We start from the raw sequence: 16,847 nt of genomic DNA on the forward strand, positions 1-16,847 counted from the left end.
AAAAGTCAGTAACAAAATCTGAGCAAATTTGTTGTACTCACATATTCGTGGATTTCTCTGGAACAAATAATCCCATTATTCATGGAAAATTTGCCTATTTGCTGTATTTTTCTATGAGAAATAACCACAGATTCCTGGTTTTTTATCAAATCATCATAAAATGCACTTTTTGTGATGAAACTATTAAAAAAACTAACAAAATAGGCAGTTTTAAGTATTTTTATAGGGGTTTCAATTATTTGCAGGTTCTAGGTATATGCTGGGGTGTCTGGTACCTGTCCCCTGCAAATATGGTGGGAACACTGGAAAATATTTATGTAAATTTACTGAGAACAAAGATGCAGTAACTTTTTTGGATTTATACATATTTTTCTAATATTTTGCAAAATTACATTTATAACTGACATCCCATCATAAAAGATAAGAACTAAAACCAACAGCAACCCCTTGTTATATTTATGAACAATCATAAAAAGACGTCTTGTGAGACAGAGGCAGTACATCCCCCCTTGAAGTCAAGATCTCTTCTAACTCTCTTATGAGCTGACAACTTGATTTTAACCAGTCTAAAAGTTCCCATTAGTGAATTTATAGGCTATAGAAGTAATGGTACCTCTTTCCCACCTAATTACCCCAAATTGATAGGGCATAATATTATTACTCACCATGAGTGAATCTGTTCACCACCCAAAAATGATATATTTATTTATAATAAAGTGAAGTTTTATAATATACTTACCAAGTAATTACAGTAGTACCTCTTACTTACTTTATCTTCCCGCCACTGGCCAGTGGCATAAGGCTGATACAGTTCCTCTCCATCTGTCTCTATCCCGAGCCATTTCCCTTGCTTCCTCTAAGTTTTGGATTTCATCCTCAAGATCCCTGACAATTATGTCTATCCACCTTGTTCTTGGTCTGCCCAGCGGTCTTCTTCCTATTTGTACTGCTCTCAGTGCTCTCCTGGGGTCTCTATTCCCATCCATCCTCTCAAAATGTCCAAACCATTTCAGCCTTCCCCTCTTCAACCTGTTACTGACTGGCCTTTGCCTCAATCTCACCCTGATGTCTTCATTTCTAACATAATCATTCCATTTAATGCCAAGTATCCTTCTCAGCAGCTTCATCTCAAAAGTAGTACCTCAGGATACGAAATTAATCCGTTCCGAAGCGGCCTTCGTAACCTGATTTTTTCGTATCTTGAACCACATTTTACATGTAAATTGCCTAATTTGTTCCAAGCTCTGCAAAAACACCTCAGTAAATTTTATAATAAAGCTAAATTGACCAATAAACAATGAAATACAACAATTTGGACCATTAAATACCTAACCTAACTGTGATTACCCGTAAACAAAGTTTATTAGTGTACAGGGTACAAGAAATACTGTATGTACATGTACATACATATGTAGTAAAATGTGGAACCTTACCTTTTGAGTGAGGCGATCTCCGAAAGTGGCAACAGAGGAGGAGGTCAAATGGCAGAAAACATGAATGCTTAACTTTACGAAACATAAAAAAAAATGGCAGAAAACATTAACACTAAACTTTACGAAACACATTAACAAATGGGAGAAAACATTAACACTTAACTTTACAAAAAAAACTTAAAATTAAATTTTTTCTTCTTTTTTTGACTTTTACATTTTTTTTTACTTTTTTTATACTTTACGGTTTTTTAAAAAAATTTAAATTTCTTCACCACCGAATGGATGCCAGTCCGTTTACGGAATTTATCAAACCACCCCCCGAGAAGCCTTGAAGTCTGGGATTGCCGTCGATGTCCCTTCTCCTCCATTGTCGTCGGCCGGGGCAATCAGTTCAGCGAAAATAGCGCTGGCCTTCTGGCAGATTGCCGTCTTGGTTATCATATCGCCAGCGATTTCTTTGTCCTCAATCCATAGTAGAAGCAGCCTCCTCAATCCATAGAAGAAGCAGCCTCTTCATCTCATCATGCACGTGGCTCCTCTTGTTGGACAAAATAGTCACGCCCTTAGAAGGTGTAGCTGCTTTGACGGCTTCCTTCTGCTTAAGAATGGTGCCCATCGTCGACGGATTTCGGCCGTATTCCTTAGCGATCACACTCAACCGCATGCCACCTTCATACTTTTTAATGATCTCCATTTTTGTCTCCATAGAAAGCATCCTCTTCTTTCCATGAACTTCAGCAACTTTCTTGGGACCCATGACTATACGTAATTGAGCTATGTACACAACACTATAAAGTACAAAGCGAAATCACTAACACGAATTTACGTTAACAAACTAAATCGTATATGTGAACGAACGAATTCCGCGTGCGTACAATAACGATGCTGCTATAAAGTGGCCGAATGACACATCTTTACGTAGAGCATGATGGAGTAGATGCTGACCAATAGGAGAGCAGGATCTTACGGCGGTGACTAGCATCAGGAACCAATGGGAGAGCGGGAGGATGATGGCGAGTCTACTCGGCGGCGCGCGAGTTTTAAAATTGTTCTTGGTGGTCTGGGCGAATCTTGGGACTTTACAGTAACACCCTTTTGTAACCTGAATTATTTTTGTATGCAGAGGCAAAAAAATCTACATATTTGCTTTCGTAACTTGAATTTTTCGTAAGTTGGGACTTTCGTATGTCAAGGTTCCACTGTACGTACTTGGCTAATGATTATGCCTGCATGGTATCCTAAATTAAAAAATTTGCAAACTAGTGACTTCCAATGCAGGAGTGACAGGCCCTGCCCATTGCAGCGGAAAGTAGCAAGTGACTGAAGCCAAAGGCGTCATTCTTATTGCCATTAAGTCCATGAAAAACAGGGGAGGAGGGCAGGCTCTGATTTAGTAGTTACTTTAGTAAGTGAATTATAAAACTTCGTTTTATTATAAAAATATAATTTTTATAAAATTAAATTACCAAGTAATTAAAGTTGAATCCCACATTGCAAGGGGGTGGGATGAATGGACTATACTAATTAATGCAGTAAGGAGTGATGTAGCTGAACTAGAAGAAAGGCTAACACTCATATGGTTTGTTGCTGCTTACCTGATAAGAGAGCCTCAGTGGGAGAGCTGCCTCTGGCGGTGCTCATCTCGTCCTGTAGTGCTGTGGCAGTATGCCTTTACATCAGTGGAAGTTTTGCAACGGGGGAGCTGCCTGACTTTTGACAAGATGTTATACAAAGAATATACGACTTGCCTGGGCGCAGTACCAAAAAACAACATGACCAGAGAACTACCTGTCACTAACCAACAAATGATAATATAAAAAACTACTAACCTACCAACAAACTGGTGGGTCCTCCAGGTACCAAGTAATCCCCAGGCTCCCCAAAAAACTCGACATCCTTATTACAAGGAAAAGAGATAGAAGAGAGATGTCTCTATCCTTAGCTTCCTCACCCATCACTATGCCAGCCACCACCAACAGACCAAGAGTACTGCAATTTTCAAACACTTCCTATTTCTTTTAAATAATGTGACACAAACATTGACTTGCATCTCCAATATGTTGACAGAAGGATCACAGAAAGTGACAAATTATGCTTGAAGGAGAGAGAGGTGGCAACAGCTCCGACTATAAGCAATGAAAAAGTTCTATATCTGGGGATGAGCTTCAAATATCAGGTCTAATGAAAAATGAGATGGACAGCAGACGTGAGGGATTCTTGACAGAACACCGTAAGTTACTTAAAGGTCCCTGATCTTCTCCATTCTATCCAAGTAGTACCTCAATGCTCTGACTGGGCAGAGGACTCTTTCTTCTTTGTCCGGGCCGAGGATATCCATTAAGTTCCTTATGTGCAAAGAATGAGGTCATGGCTTACTAGGATCCTCGTTCTTGTCTAGGAAGCCCAAGGTGAACAAGCAGACTGCATCGCCTTGGGAGAATCTGACTCTTCTGTCTGTAGCATGTAGCTCACTCACGTGTTTAGCCATGGCCAAGGCTACTAAGAACAGTGTTTTACGAAAGAGGTTCTTGAGGGAAGCAAACTTGAGGGGCTCGAAGGGAGGGCCCGCAAGCCACTAAGAACTGCATCAAAGTTCCAAGAACAACTGCTGACTTCTGTTTGGATGTATCAAAAGACTTCAGGTGGTCATGAATATCTTTATTAGTTGAAAGATCCAAATTGCAATGTTTAAAAACAGAGGAAAGCATTGCCCAATAACCTTTAATCGTGGAAGATGAAAGGTTCTTAGGAGTCCTTAAGTAGAGAAGAAAATCCACAATCTGGGCTACAGATGTCTTACAAGAAATGTGATGTCTGAGGCGCCATCTACAGAAGATTGCCCACTTCAATTGGTAACCATTGGCAGTAGACATACATAACATGAAGAAAATTAGTTGCCATATTGTTGAATATAACTGTTTCTGAGACAGTTGGTCCTGGAAGTCTTTGTTTGTATGGTGTTTTTGCATAGCATGGAACCAGTGGTTATACAGCAACGGGACCAACAGCTTTATGTGACTTCCGAACCACGTTGAGAGTGAAATACATATCTCTATGGAAGTCTTTGGATGATGGCATGACCATCCAGTATAATGGTATCTGATCCAGTTACAGATAAAGTTTTGACCTCAGGTAAAAGTGACTCATGTTTATACATAAACTGTGATTTGATGGATGAAGGGTGAGCCATCATCAGGAAAAGAAAGAACCCTATGGATTGGTACTTTCTTCAGTGTATTCATTGCCAGTAATCTAAGGTACATACATGACTTCTCCATTGAGGGATATGTTCTTGTTATGGACTTTCACTGATCTATTCACATCAGATATCGTTTTTGCATTTGATCTTGCCAGTGGATCTTAGAAACTTTTGTGCCTTTCCATCTTCAGAGGATACAAGCCTTTCGGTTTTCATGGATGAATATAGATAACATGGTGGATTCTTTTCCTAATGCTCCAAGCAAGCTATCCTTGATTTGTGTGTGGTGCTGCATATTCAGTAGCAAAGTTTATAGTTTTCTCTGGGAAATCCAAACATTGAGTTAATTTTTTCGACATCTCTTTACTTCAGATATAGACATGTGTTCTGTTTCATGCTGCTCTCTGTGGGCCTTGTGTATTCTTTTCCTGCATTTTAGTGAAATTAGTGGAGGAGGCTGCAGTTACACGGTGTGCGAGGAATCAGCGATTAAGTGAATCTCCTTTCAATGTCAAACCAGTTATTCCACCATTACCGTAAAGTGCTTTGTTTTCTATTGTCTGTGGTGAATAGTCAAGCCAGACATTGTTGAACTTGCCATGAACAAGCCTTCATGAAATCCAGCTTTCACTTCATCAATTGTTCATCTAAAGCAGTGGTTCCCAAACTAGGGGGCTTGCCCCCGTAGGGGCGCGTGAGGAGGATACAAGGGGGGGCGTGAAGTCACCTGCTAAAAAATATTTGTTTAATTAGAATAATAAAATCATTCAAAGAACAAATTGCAAGTCAATTTTGCCAACCTGCTAATGTTCAAACTGTTTTTTCGCTCCCTTTGAACCAAATGTTTAGTTTTTAGTTATACTTTGAAAAATGTCTCTGGAATGTACTATTATTTGTTTGAGTGGCTTTCATTATTAAAATTTAATACAAACAGAAATCTGTTTTCCTGAACAATGCTAAGAAATAAATGTAAGAATCATTTCACATGAACAAAAGAGGGAGTGGGGGCGTGCGGGTCTACTGGAAGCAAAAAGGGGGCGTCAGGTAAGATAGTTTGGGAACCACTGATCTAAAGGCTCATTGCAAGAATACCAATCCTTTTTAGGGAATCTGCAAGTGATATTGTAGCATCACAAACAAGATCTCACAGTCCAGACTGTGGTATAGTAAATACAATTTCTGAACATTCCTGTATGAAGTGCCTCTTTAAATTAGATGATTTAAATGCTTGAATATTCTCAAGCCCATCTTCCAGTGTAAGTGCTGAAAATCATGACAGTGTTTTCAAAGTAAAAACTTGTTTTTCTTGCAGAATTGTAGGTTTGATTTCATCAAGTAGTCTCCTGGTAATGTCCTGGTATGGGCAGACAATTTTTACCATATATTTGTTTCCCATCCAGAATGGAAAACAGTGTTTCTGTGTGTATATGTATATATACACATTTATAATGTATGTATATGTTTATACTATATACATATGTGCGTGTGTGTACATGCACATATGTATATGGACACATGTACATTGTATGTTTATATATATAATTTATATATGTATGTGTATGTTTATTATACAGGGTGTAACATGAATTTATGCAAATAATGTGGGAAATGACAGAAAAAGTTATTCAAGAGCAGAAAATCTTTTGTAAACTTATGTAGGCTTTGTTTTTTGGTGAGGGAAATTTTTGAAATAACCTTTATCCATTACTGCTTTCATGCGATAGAAGGTGGTAAAGGGAGGTTGATGCAACCTGGGATGTTTCAGGGAGCACAGAGAAGGAAGATGGAGTGAATAGGCCGATGTGAATAAATTACCTCCCAATCAGATGTATTATTTAGAAGGAAGAAAAAAATGCATGCATCATTGAATCCCTATTCCTCCCTGTAAATGGTATTTATTGGAGACCAATAAAAAAAAGGGGAAAAGAAAGGAAGCCTTATTGATTCTCCCCGCCATCAACAGTAGGCTTTTTCTTTCTCTTATCCCCCCATTGAGCGCATTAAAATAGCCAAGTAGATTAAAGAGGCTACTGCACCAACAAGCATCCTGACGACAGCTAAGGTCTGGACAGGAAACATTGTTTGCAAACAGTTTGGAAACAATGTTTCCTTGTGTGGACTGGCCTTTAGTATTACTATCATCAGAACAGTGTTCCTTTAGTATTACTATTGTCAGAGCCGTGTTGCTTTAGGGTTATATGTTCATCACTAATGTAGTTTGTGTAGCAACCCTTTTGTCTATGATACCATGCTTCCACTGCAACTAGGTCACCATTAGCAACACCATGAAGTCTGTTGAGCATTACCTGATTTTGTTGCCTTTCTGCTGCAAGCAACATTTTTGTATACATGTTGAAAGAATCAGGTTGGTTAGTTATAGTTACCTCCACCATAGACCAGATTGACCTGTGTTTAGGTTTATAACATTCACCACACACACACAAAGCACTTATTTTTCCAATCAAAAGTGTAAGTACAAAACCTGGTAAGTGGTAAAGCTGAAGAACCATCACCCAAAACATTCAATTTTTTTATAAACAACACCAGACATGTCTTTTGATATGATATGGGCTGTAGTATGATGACCTACAGCTCTTATGGTACAAAATTGGAACTCCGCTTGCAGAATTTTGTAAAATTTGTTTCCTTACAAGCTGCAAACAACTTACCAAGTTTTGATAGATCAGGATGACAAGCAGGGATTTCACAGAAAAGTTCTTGGAACAGAATATGCAAAAGTTAATGTCAAATATAAGGGTTTTCCTATTCTTGGACGTTGTTTGCAGGTCAAAATTTGGATCCATGTCAATAGAGCTTACAACCTGTAATATTATTAACAAAGGGCTAAAACTTTATGAATTTAAATACTCTAGATTTATTTTTAGTCTAAAATTGTATGAAATACAGATACCAACACAATTTTAAAACCTTCATTTAATAAAAAGATACTTTCATTTTACTTATGATAATTAAAAAAAAAAAAAATTATTTCTTGGTCATAATAAGGTCAAAGTTATAAACTGGTGATGAATTACAGTTTACATGATAGCTGAAAGTTTCTTCCTTCCAATGGTATGAAAAGTGTGAAGATATCATAACTCTCAAGTTATAGCTAATATAGCAACCATACCTATAAATCTTTTTACAAGAAATTGCAGTTACTTTGGAGTGCTATAAAAAAAATTTGCCAGCACTTTCCAGGGTGGCATCTGCCAGTTTCCAGCTCCTGAAGAGTTAATCCTTCCAAAAAATAGGGTGCAATTTGTGCCACTGAAGGGATCACCTACTCAAAAAATAGGTTAGTTTGCAACATTAAATGAAAATATCAGTTACATAGTAACTAAATAAAAATTACAAGTGTACATGTAATCCGAAGGGGTTACCAGAAGCAGGAAATTGGCAACCAGAACCTTAAAAATAAATTGCCAACCAGAGCCTTATGCCAGATACAAATGCCTTGGTAGTATAATGGGCGACACCATATAATTCTCCAGAATCCCATACAGATGACCAAACATTGACAGGAAAGATCACCTATATATCTTGCCTTATTTAAACCATACTAATGGTCCACAGCAAGGACTTTTGACTTATGATATGAAAGCGTAGATTTGTATTTCCATTTGTTGAATACAGTAGCCTCTTACCTTGTCATTCATTGAAAAGATACTTCTCTATTTACAGGAGATGTTCGAGGAAAAGGTTTAGTATTTGGGATTGAAATTGTATGGAGCAAACGCAGCAAAAAACCCTCACGAGATATAGCTGAACAAATTGTTCATAGGTGGGCAATTTGAACCTGCAGTTATACTACCTACTTTTCTGCCTTTTAATATTTAATCTGGATTAGCTAATTTCCATGTTGATACAGTATTATTTCATAAAATATGTAGTATAATGCATTACAAATATCAAATATGTTTTATAAAGTATTATATCATAAAATATGTTGTATAATTAAAGTACCAGTTTTAAGGAGTTAGTTATTTACTTTTTTTTCAGAATGAAAGAAGAAAACGTTTTGTTGGCCAATGAAGGATTCCATCGAAACATCCTTATGCTTATTCCACCCATGTGTTTTTCAGCAGAAAATGCCTTGGCTCTCACTCAGAAGTTAGACAAGGTTTTAGCAGAATTGCCAACTACAAACATAGTGAAGGATCTTGTTACAGGTCTTCCAACAATGTAAGTTGTAAAATATAGTTTTCTGACATCAGGAAATGTTTTCATATGATGTACTTTTTTCAGAAAAGAATTTGCAGTTAATGTGAACATTTTATTTGTGATATACTACCTGCTATGGTGCTGCATTGACCAAGAAGTCCTCATTAAAGAAAAGTCATGAGCCCTCATCTTGGATGATTACTTCTCATTAAAAGGAACCTCTACTACTTTTTAATATTACAAAGTTGCCTTGAAGTTGATGAGGTTAATAGCAGGGAACTCTTAGCAGAATAAACACCACTGAAAGGGCTATGGTTGACCCCGGAGTCTATTTGTGTCCCCTGTTGACTGGTAAATCCACACTCAAGCCTTGATTCCTAGTCCTGAATATGCTGCTTGCCCTTCCCTCAGAAGGAGCATTATATTATGGGAAAAGGAGGAAGATAAAAAATCCATCATCAAGCCATGACAAATTCCTTTCAGAACTTTCCTTGGAGATGGGGAAAAAGCTTGGCAGGGCTAAGCTTTTACCAAACCCATTCCACACTCTTCTTCTGCGGAGGAGGATGAGTCAAGACAAACAAAATTTGCTGCAGTTGAGGAAGGTATGGCTTTCCAAAAATGGAGGGCTAGGGTTGACTCCACAATCGTAAAGGACTCTCGTTTCGGGGAGAAAATTCATGGCCATGTGACACTGTGGGTTACATGGAGAGCAGTCACAGCCATGTGAGCGAGGCCGAGTGCTTCTTGTCTGAAGAGGAATTGTTCCAATCTTGGGTTATTTGGAGAGCAGTCACAGCCGCACCAGTGAGACTGAGGGCTTCTTGCCTTGAGAGAGGAACAGTCTTGCCAACTTTTTAACAATAGCCGTTATCCTTCGTAATGGCTGTGCTTTAATGCTCATTCCTTGAACAGAATGAGCAGAGCAAAGACGATGAAATTACTAACTTCTCAAGAAGACGCCTGAGCCATAGATCTATGGCCCTTGATGAGTGCATTGCCGCACAAGAATCAGGAACTAGGCGACAATTATCAGCAGCTAAGGCAGAAGACATATGGCTTGTGACCCTTGAAAACTCGCAGTCATAACTTTGTACACAGTATGAGCAATTTTTTGTGGCTTAAAATAAATTTCATCGTAAAAAAAAAATTTATTTTTATTTTATTTATTTTTTTTTTTTTCAGATCTGTGGAGTCAGAAACAAGAGATGTTCGATTAGGAATTTTTCAACCACAAGAGGAGGAGGAGGATGATAACTTATCATCAGTGCAGGATAACATGGACCTACAATATGCTCAACATTGTTACCAGGATCTTGATTGAAAATGTCAGTGTAAATATGTGTTTGCAAATTATTAAACTTGTCTTTTCATTTTCTAATCATTTTCCATTTCATTCATATCATAGAGATTTATACTTGTAAACAATCAGAAAAAAACTGGGTGCAGCAATATTTGTTTAGTGCTCATTTGGTAAAAATATTTTTTCATTCCTGTCATTGGACATTTCATATTGTGTACAATAAGATTCATTTCATTAAAAAATCATAGCTATCATGTCTTTGTTCATCTGTTTCCATTAAACTCACTCTAATTGGGTGAATTAAGACCTACCAATCAACCAGATATTCACTTTTTTATCATTCTTATTTCACTTTTGAATAGTAAAGAAAAACTAAGGTGATAGAAAATAAGTTTTACAATTTAAAATAACATTCATGAATTTTGTTCATTTGTTGAACTTCTTATTAAATACATTACTCAGACTAATTTTATTTCTCAAAGATCAAGTGGCATGGCTTTAACATCTTCCACTAATAAATTTTAAAATACTTATTCTAAAGACAAATTTGCCCCATACCATCAACTAGGGTTGGTTACACCTTGTTTGATTATGAAGCATGGTGACCACTTCCTTTCTGCTTGTTAACTTTACTAAACAAGCTGATCTTTTGCTTAATGACCATTACCTAAGGTATGAAGTTATTTATAAGATGCCCAGAAATTACCTTCAGGAGCAGGATAAATGGATGTCATGAACATAAAAAATAATAACTCATACGAGAACAGTAAGAAAAAACCAACTACTAGCTATTTAAGCATTTTTAATTAAGATATGTTGCTGTGCTAACTTCAAGTAAACCCATAACTATGTCTCCCATTAGGCATTACACAAATAATGTGAAAAAGGCATCCACCAGTACTACCAAAAATCTCAGCTAGAAGGAAGTTTTAAATATTTTATTAAAGTTGATTTTGAATATTTTATTAAAGTTGGTTCTTCAAAGTGTACAGCATATTGGCAGTTTTAATTAGTATTGTAATTGTTTTGGTGATATCTATCGCCTAAAGACTGAATAGAATCTTATTATTTTTGAAGCATATGGTAGATTCAACAATATTTTGAAGTGAGACCTAATCCTTTTTTAAAAATGCATTGAAATACTTTTTAAAAAATATTGTATATTTCCAGATACTTTTTGCTTGAAATGGATTAATCATAAACCTCTACTATGCCAAGAAAGTAAATTTAAATACCACATGAATTATGGCAATTAATCTCATTGGTATGGCACTAATGAACCAACGTAAGTGACATTACTATAAAAAAATATAAGTTCCATTAATATAAACAGAAATAATAAAAATTAAACTCAAAACACTTTGTGTACAAACAAGAACTCATGTTGGTCTAATGTGGTGGTGCACAAAAAACATTTTGCAAACTTACTTTATATACACCTATTGGTTCTATATGCACTGGAATTTGGCTTCCCTTACAAGTGAAATGTTAATACATCAGAAATAAAGCCTACCTACATTGCCTCACAAGCTATCACAAAGTTCCCTAATGGAAATGCACTCTATATTCTACCTGGATCCAAACAACTTCCCAGGGCTGTCATGAACTTCGTTGTTCTACCTGTTAGCCGAGAGGCTACAATGCCATGCCTACCGTTTATAGAATATTACTACATCAACTGTGCCAATACATTTGAGAAAGCAAAATAACTTATTTTTACAGTTTTTCTATTTTATGGAGTTTCACTGAAGAAATATTGCTTGAACCACTCTTTTAATTTCTTTGATTTATATATATTTTAGACTAATATTGAATGGAATCTGAATATCTGCATATGTTTATTTTTGGTTTCCTATCACAACTTTGTGCTAAGAGTAAGATGCGATATTTCAATAAAAAAAAAAGAAGACTAAAAAGTGTTTGCTTACCTTGGGGATCTACTGAAAAGGTGGAGGGAGGGGGGTGTTTACCTAAGGTTTTAGGGTTTCCTTACAAAAATGAAGGGGGACTTATTTGATAATCCTAAGGAAAAAGGGGTGGGGCTATTTCAATCAAAGCTTTAGAAAGAGAGTCAAGCCTACCTCTGATGATGGTGCTTCATCACGGGTTTATTCAAAATTTGCATTAACCTATATTGGACACAACAAATTTATAATGTTAACCCTTAAACGCCGAATGGACGTATTAAACGTCGAGTTAAAATCTCCCCCGATTTCCGAATGGACGTACCATACGTCGGCTCAAAAAAGTTTTGTTAAAAATTCGCGGAAAAATACTTATAGGCCTACCAGCCTAAAACTTTTGAATCACGCGCCTTGGGGGATGCTGGGAGTTCACGGATCAAGGCGTTGTTTTGTTTACAATCGTTACGCAAGCGCGAATTTCTTTCTTATCGCACTAAAATGTATCAGTGACACATCTCAAAAATTATTTCGTCACTGACATAATTTTTGCACCGTTTTAAATTATCCGTTACATGAAGTATTATATATATGAAAATGTGCGCAATTTCATTTAGAATACAACAAAAAAATAGTCATAATTGTAACTTTTATCAGTTTTGAAATATTTCCATATAAATAACGATAAGTGCCAAAATTTCAACCTTCGGTCAACTTTGACTCTACCGAAATGGTCGAAAAACGCAATTGTAAGCTAAAACTCTTACAGTATCGTAATATTCAATCATTTATATTCATTTTGAAACAAATTGGAAGTCTAGAACAATATTGAGATTTACGGTGAATTTTTGAAAAAAATATTTTTTTACGTCCGCACGTTACGAATTCGTACATCATTTTGTGATAATATTTTTCCGGTGTTGCTTTTATTGTTTTACAATGTATTATATATCAAAATGATTGCAATGTAGTGTACAATACAACTAAAAAAAAGAAACTCGTTAGTTTTTACCGTTTTTTGCACAGCGTGATTTTAATACAATTATGTATGAATTTTTTTTTTTTTTTGCTACCATATATCGCATTATTTACATATGATAATGATATTATTTTTCATTTCTGATGATTGCATACTAAACTTCAGGCAATGACAAAAAAAGGAGCCAAAAATGAACTCTTAATTTTCAAAACTAAGCGCACTGTGATTTTTTGAAAAAATTATTTGTTCCGATACGTAATACAAACCCTCGGTCCTTTAACAATAGGAAGGTAACTAGCGGCAGCTGGGACGGTCGTAAGCTTCGAACAAGGGGAGAACGGTAGTTAACTGCTTGTCCGATCGTGCGCGCGCGGTGAAGAATCACTTTTGCTTTCGGCCGTGGTGTGACAGGACGTGCTCGTCATCGCTCTGCCCGCTATTTCGTCGTGTGCTTTGGATGTGTTTACAATTTCTTCTGACTGGTTTGTTTGTGGTTGTGAATGAAATTGTAAGTACTCTTTTTTTTCATTTTCATTGATTTGTGAAGTGATTGAATTATGGATCTTGAAGAGCTTTCGCCGCGCCCACCAGCTGCCCGTAGAGTGTGTCCCGGGCTGGAGGGGCGTAAATGCGGCGGATTCCGCTCTTATCCTGATATAGATCCACATGAATTATGTTATCGGTGTCGGGGGCGCGAATGTTCCCGAACCGAACCATGTAATGTTTGTATGAATTGGTCCGAGGCGCAGTGGGTGCTGTACGAGGGTAGGAAGAGGCGTAGATCGACCAAGGAGTCGTCGGAAAGCTCTCCAGCGACTCCTTTGGTGACGGATACCTCGTCATCCTTCCTGCCTCCAGCTCAGCCCCCACGGTTTGTGCCTTCCCCTGCGGGGGGGGTTTCGGAGTCCTTCTCCTCACTCGATCCGTCGAGTGTGGAGGAGGGCGCCCGATACCCGGATGTCCAATTGTATTCGGGGTCTTCCGTCCGGTCTGGGTGGGGTTCGTCCTCCCCCAGGCGTGAGGGTGCCCCTCTAACTGACCCGACTGTTCCTCCCTCAGGTGTGCCTTCTGTGAGTGACGACCTTGGACAGGTGTGGGCGTCGTTGGGACTGCAGGGCGCTCCCAGTATCCAGGGCTTAATTCAACGACTGGCGGGGTCGGCAGTAGTAACTCATGGTGTAGTCACAACGACTACGAATACAGTGTCTACCCCAGCGTACGCCGCCCCTCCTCATGTGGTTTACACGCAACACATTGCATCTGTGACCCCCACTGCATCAATCCAAAAGCCGATTGCTGCCGTACCTAAGAGGGGCGTGCCGCCTCCACCTGGATTCTATGTGCTGCCGACCCCCGACTTTCGCTGTCCGAAAAGTTCTCCCCTGGACCTGCCGCCCGTCCCGATGATGAATTTGGCTGAATTGGAGATGCCTGTGACGCCGGACTATGCTGCCGTACCTGCAGCTAGTGTTGCTGGCCCAGCCGCTCGCGCCGCTCCTACGAGGCGCGCGGTGCGTGACGCTCATGTTGATGTTGCTGCTGGTGCTGGTCCTGCTGGTGCTGGTCCTGATGGTGCTGGTCCTGCTGTTGATGTTCCTGCCGCTCCTGCCGTGCCTGCCCCTGCCCACGTCGCGTCTCGTCATGGAGGTGCTGCCCCGGACTCAGGTCTTTCCGGACAGGATCAGTCAGGGCGTGTTGCTTCGGCAATTGGCCCGACTTTTCCGTGGATGGAAGACCTGACATCCGTCCTGAGGGAGCTGACGAAGAAGAGGAAGAAGAAGAGGAAGGTGTCGTCGTCGTCTTCATCGTCTTCTTCGTCGTCTGTTGCCGCCTCTCCCCCTTCGACTTCTAAGGCTTCCAAGCCGAAGAAGAAGAAGGCTGCCTCCTCCCCCCCTAAGAAGGCTCCTGCGGGACCTTCGAAGGGCCCGTCTCACTCCGGTGTGACGGGGGGTGCTTCTGCTGGTCCTCCTGTTCCCTCGGGAACAGGGCCCGTCTCCTCTTCTGAGAAGAAGAAGACGGGGACCAAGGGTGTGCTGGCTACTGCTGGTACATCCTCGCCTGGTCTTGGTAGCACTGCTGCTAAGCCAGGTACCGGCTCGGCTTCTCGTCCGCGAGAAGTTCCGAGTGTACGGTCTCCTTCGGGCGACCGTGCAGCCAAAGTCAAGATGCCTGAGCTCGCTCACCGTCATGACCGAGGCACGGAGCAGAAGACTGTCGAGAGTCGCGCAGGTGACTCTCGCCAGGCCAGCGGCCGCTCTCATAGTGACCAGCCGGGTACCTCGGGTTGATGTGACGGTCTCTGACCGGCCACGGGTTGAGGCTGGGAAGAGGTCCCCTCGACCAACGGCACCAGCTTCGGCTGGTACCAGCGGTTTGACGTGCCGTGAGGACGCTCACCGGTCTCACCGCGAAAGCGAGCTCTGCAGATCACAGGGACCAGACGGAGACGGTGGCCAGCAGCAGCTCGTCTGACGCACGGGACCGGGGTCGACGTGCTCAGTCGAGCCGCTCGCCACAGGTGAGCGGCACGGCCAGGCCTGCAGATCGATCCCCACCGCGGGTTGGTGATCGGCTGCAGCCCCCCACGTACGCTGGTCCTGCCAGCGAGCGGATGCGTCAGGTCTGTCTCTCCTCTACCTTCAACTTCCTCGGGCTACACCGGGAAGAGCGAGGTAGCTAGGAGTGATCGTGAGAGGTGCGCCGCTCACGATCCCGTCACGATGCCGCACGCACCAGGCATGGTCTTAGGACCAGCCAGGTCGTACGCGCAAGTGGCTGGAGGCGACCGTCAGGGGTCTGTTGCTGTTCCTCCTTCTGAAGGAGGAGGGTCTCGAGAGCTGCTCCTGTTGGAGGGACTGGACGGTCCTACTCCTCAGGCGTGTAACTCCCGAGATCCAGAGGAACTTTTTGCCCAGGTTATTGTGCTGATTCGTCAGCACAACGACCTGGGGGAAGGATCGCCGCTACCACCATCTGAGCCCACGTCCCGGCTCGAGTCATTTTGGGGTTTTGGGGCCCGAAGAGGAACCCAAATTAACGGTGGTACTGCCGCGATCGGAGCTTGCAGACTCAGTCCTTGACCAGGTGGAGAATTTCGTCTCAGGACGAGAGGATTCACTTAAGTCAGGACGGTCTTCCAAGCTACTTCCTCCTCCTCTGCAGCGACAGCGGAAGTTCTACGTGCCATCAGTGGATCCAATACCGCCCAAACAGGTTAACCCGGAGCTAGCTAGGCTAACTCCAGGTGTGTCCCTGCAGCAGCTCCTGTCGGAGAACTTGTGGTTCTCGCAGCAGGAGGCACTGGGTCTGGAAGCTACCGCTATGGCGGCTTTCCAGGCAGTCTCTTGGTTGGATCTGTGGTCCCTCACAGTATCCAAGGTCGCGGCCGACTCTGGGGGCGCTGCCCTCGAAGACGACCCCGACTTCAGGAGACTGTGCCAGTCTGGAGGTAGGGCCATCTCCTACCTCGCCCATCAGACGGCAAACCTGTGGGCCAACTTGGTTCTCTGTCGTAGGGACGCTGTCCTTACACGAGTAGCCAAGGGGGCTGGGCATGATGGCGGTAAATGGACTCCGTAACGGACCAATGAAGAGTTCCTCTGCTCTCTTTCCCGGAGAGTATGGTGGACGCTGCGGTGGAAAGACGGCGCACTGATGACGGTGACCGTCTGGTTCACCAGGCAGTTACGAAGGTTTCTGGGCAACCTCGTACAACTGCGGCTAAGCCTAAGAGTTTAGCTAGCGCTTCCTCGGCTGCTAAGACGGCTGCTCCATCGAAGCCCTGAGGAAAGACTCTTCCTGCTTCAACTTCTGGTAAAGGAGGCCGTAACCAGCCCTCCTCCCAGCCCTCCTTTCCCCGAGGAGGTGC

At 41.2% G+C, this 16,847-nt stretch overlaps 1 protein-coding gene across 12 annotated transcripts in view; it reads left to right on the forward strand.

The window, feature by feature from the left end:
- The window catches only part of LOC135216011 (5-phosphohydroxy-L-lysine phospho-lyase-like), a 117,283-nt gene extending 105,268 nt beyond the window's left edge, over window positions 1-12,015 (forward strand). For all 12 annotated transcript variants that reach the window (XM_064250933.1, XM_064250936.1, XM_064250934.1 and 9 more), the window contains 3 exons: window positions 8,317-8,416; window positions 8,635-8,817; window positions 9,982-12,015. In XM_064250933.1, the coding sequence (XP_064107003.1) occupies window positions 8,317-8,416; window positions 8,635-8,817; window positions 9,982-10,120 (422 nt within the window). In that variant the 3' untranslated portion in view covers window positions 10,121-12,015. The remainder of the gene's footprint in view (window positions 1-8,316; window positions 8,417-8,634; window positions 8,818-9,981) is intronic.
- The last annotated feature ends 4,832 nt before the right edge of the window (window positions 12,016-16,847 follow it).

This window comes from Macrobrachium nipponense, chromosome 6 (assembly GCF_015104395.2).
Source record: "Macrobrachium nipponense isolate FS-2020 chromosome 6, ASM1510439v2, whole genome shotgun sequence".
NCBI lineage: Eukaryota > Metazoa > Arthropoda > Malacostraca > Decapoda > Palaemonidae > Macrobrachium > Macrobrachium nipponense.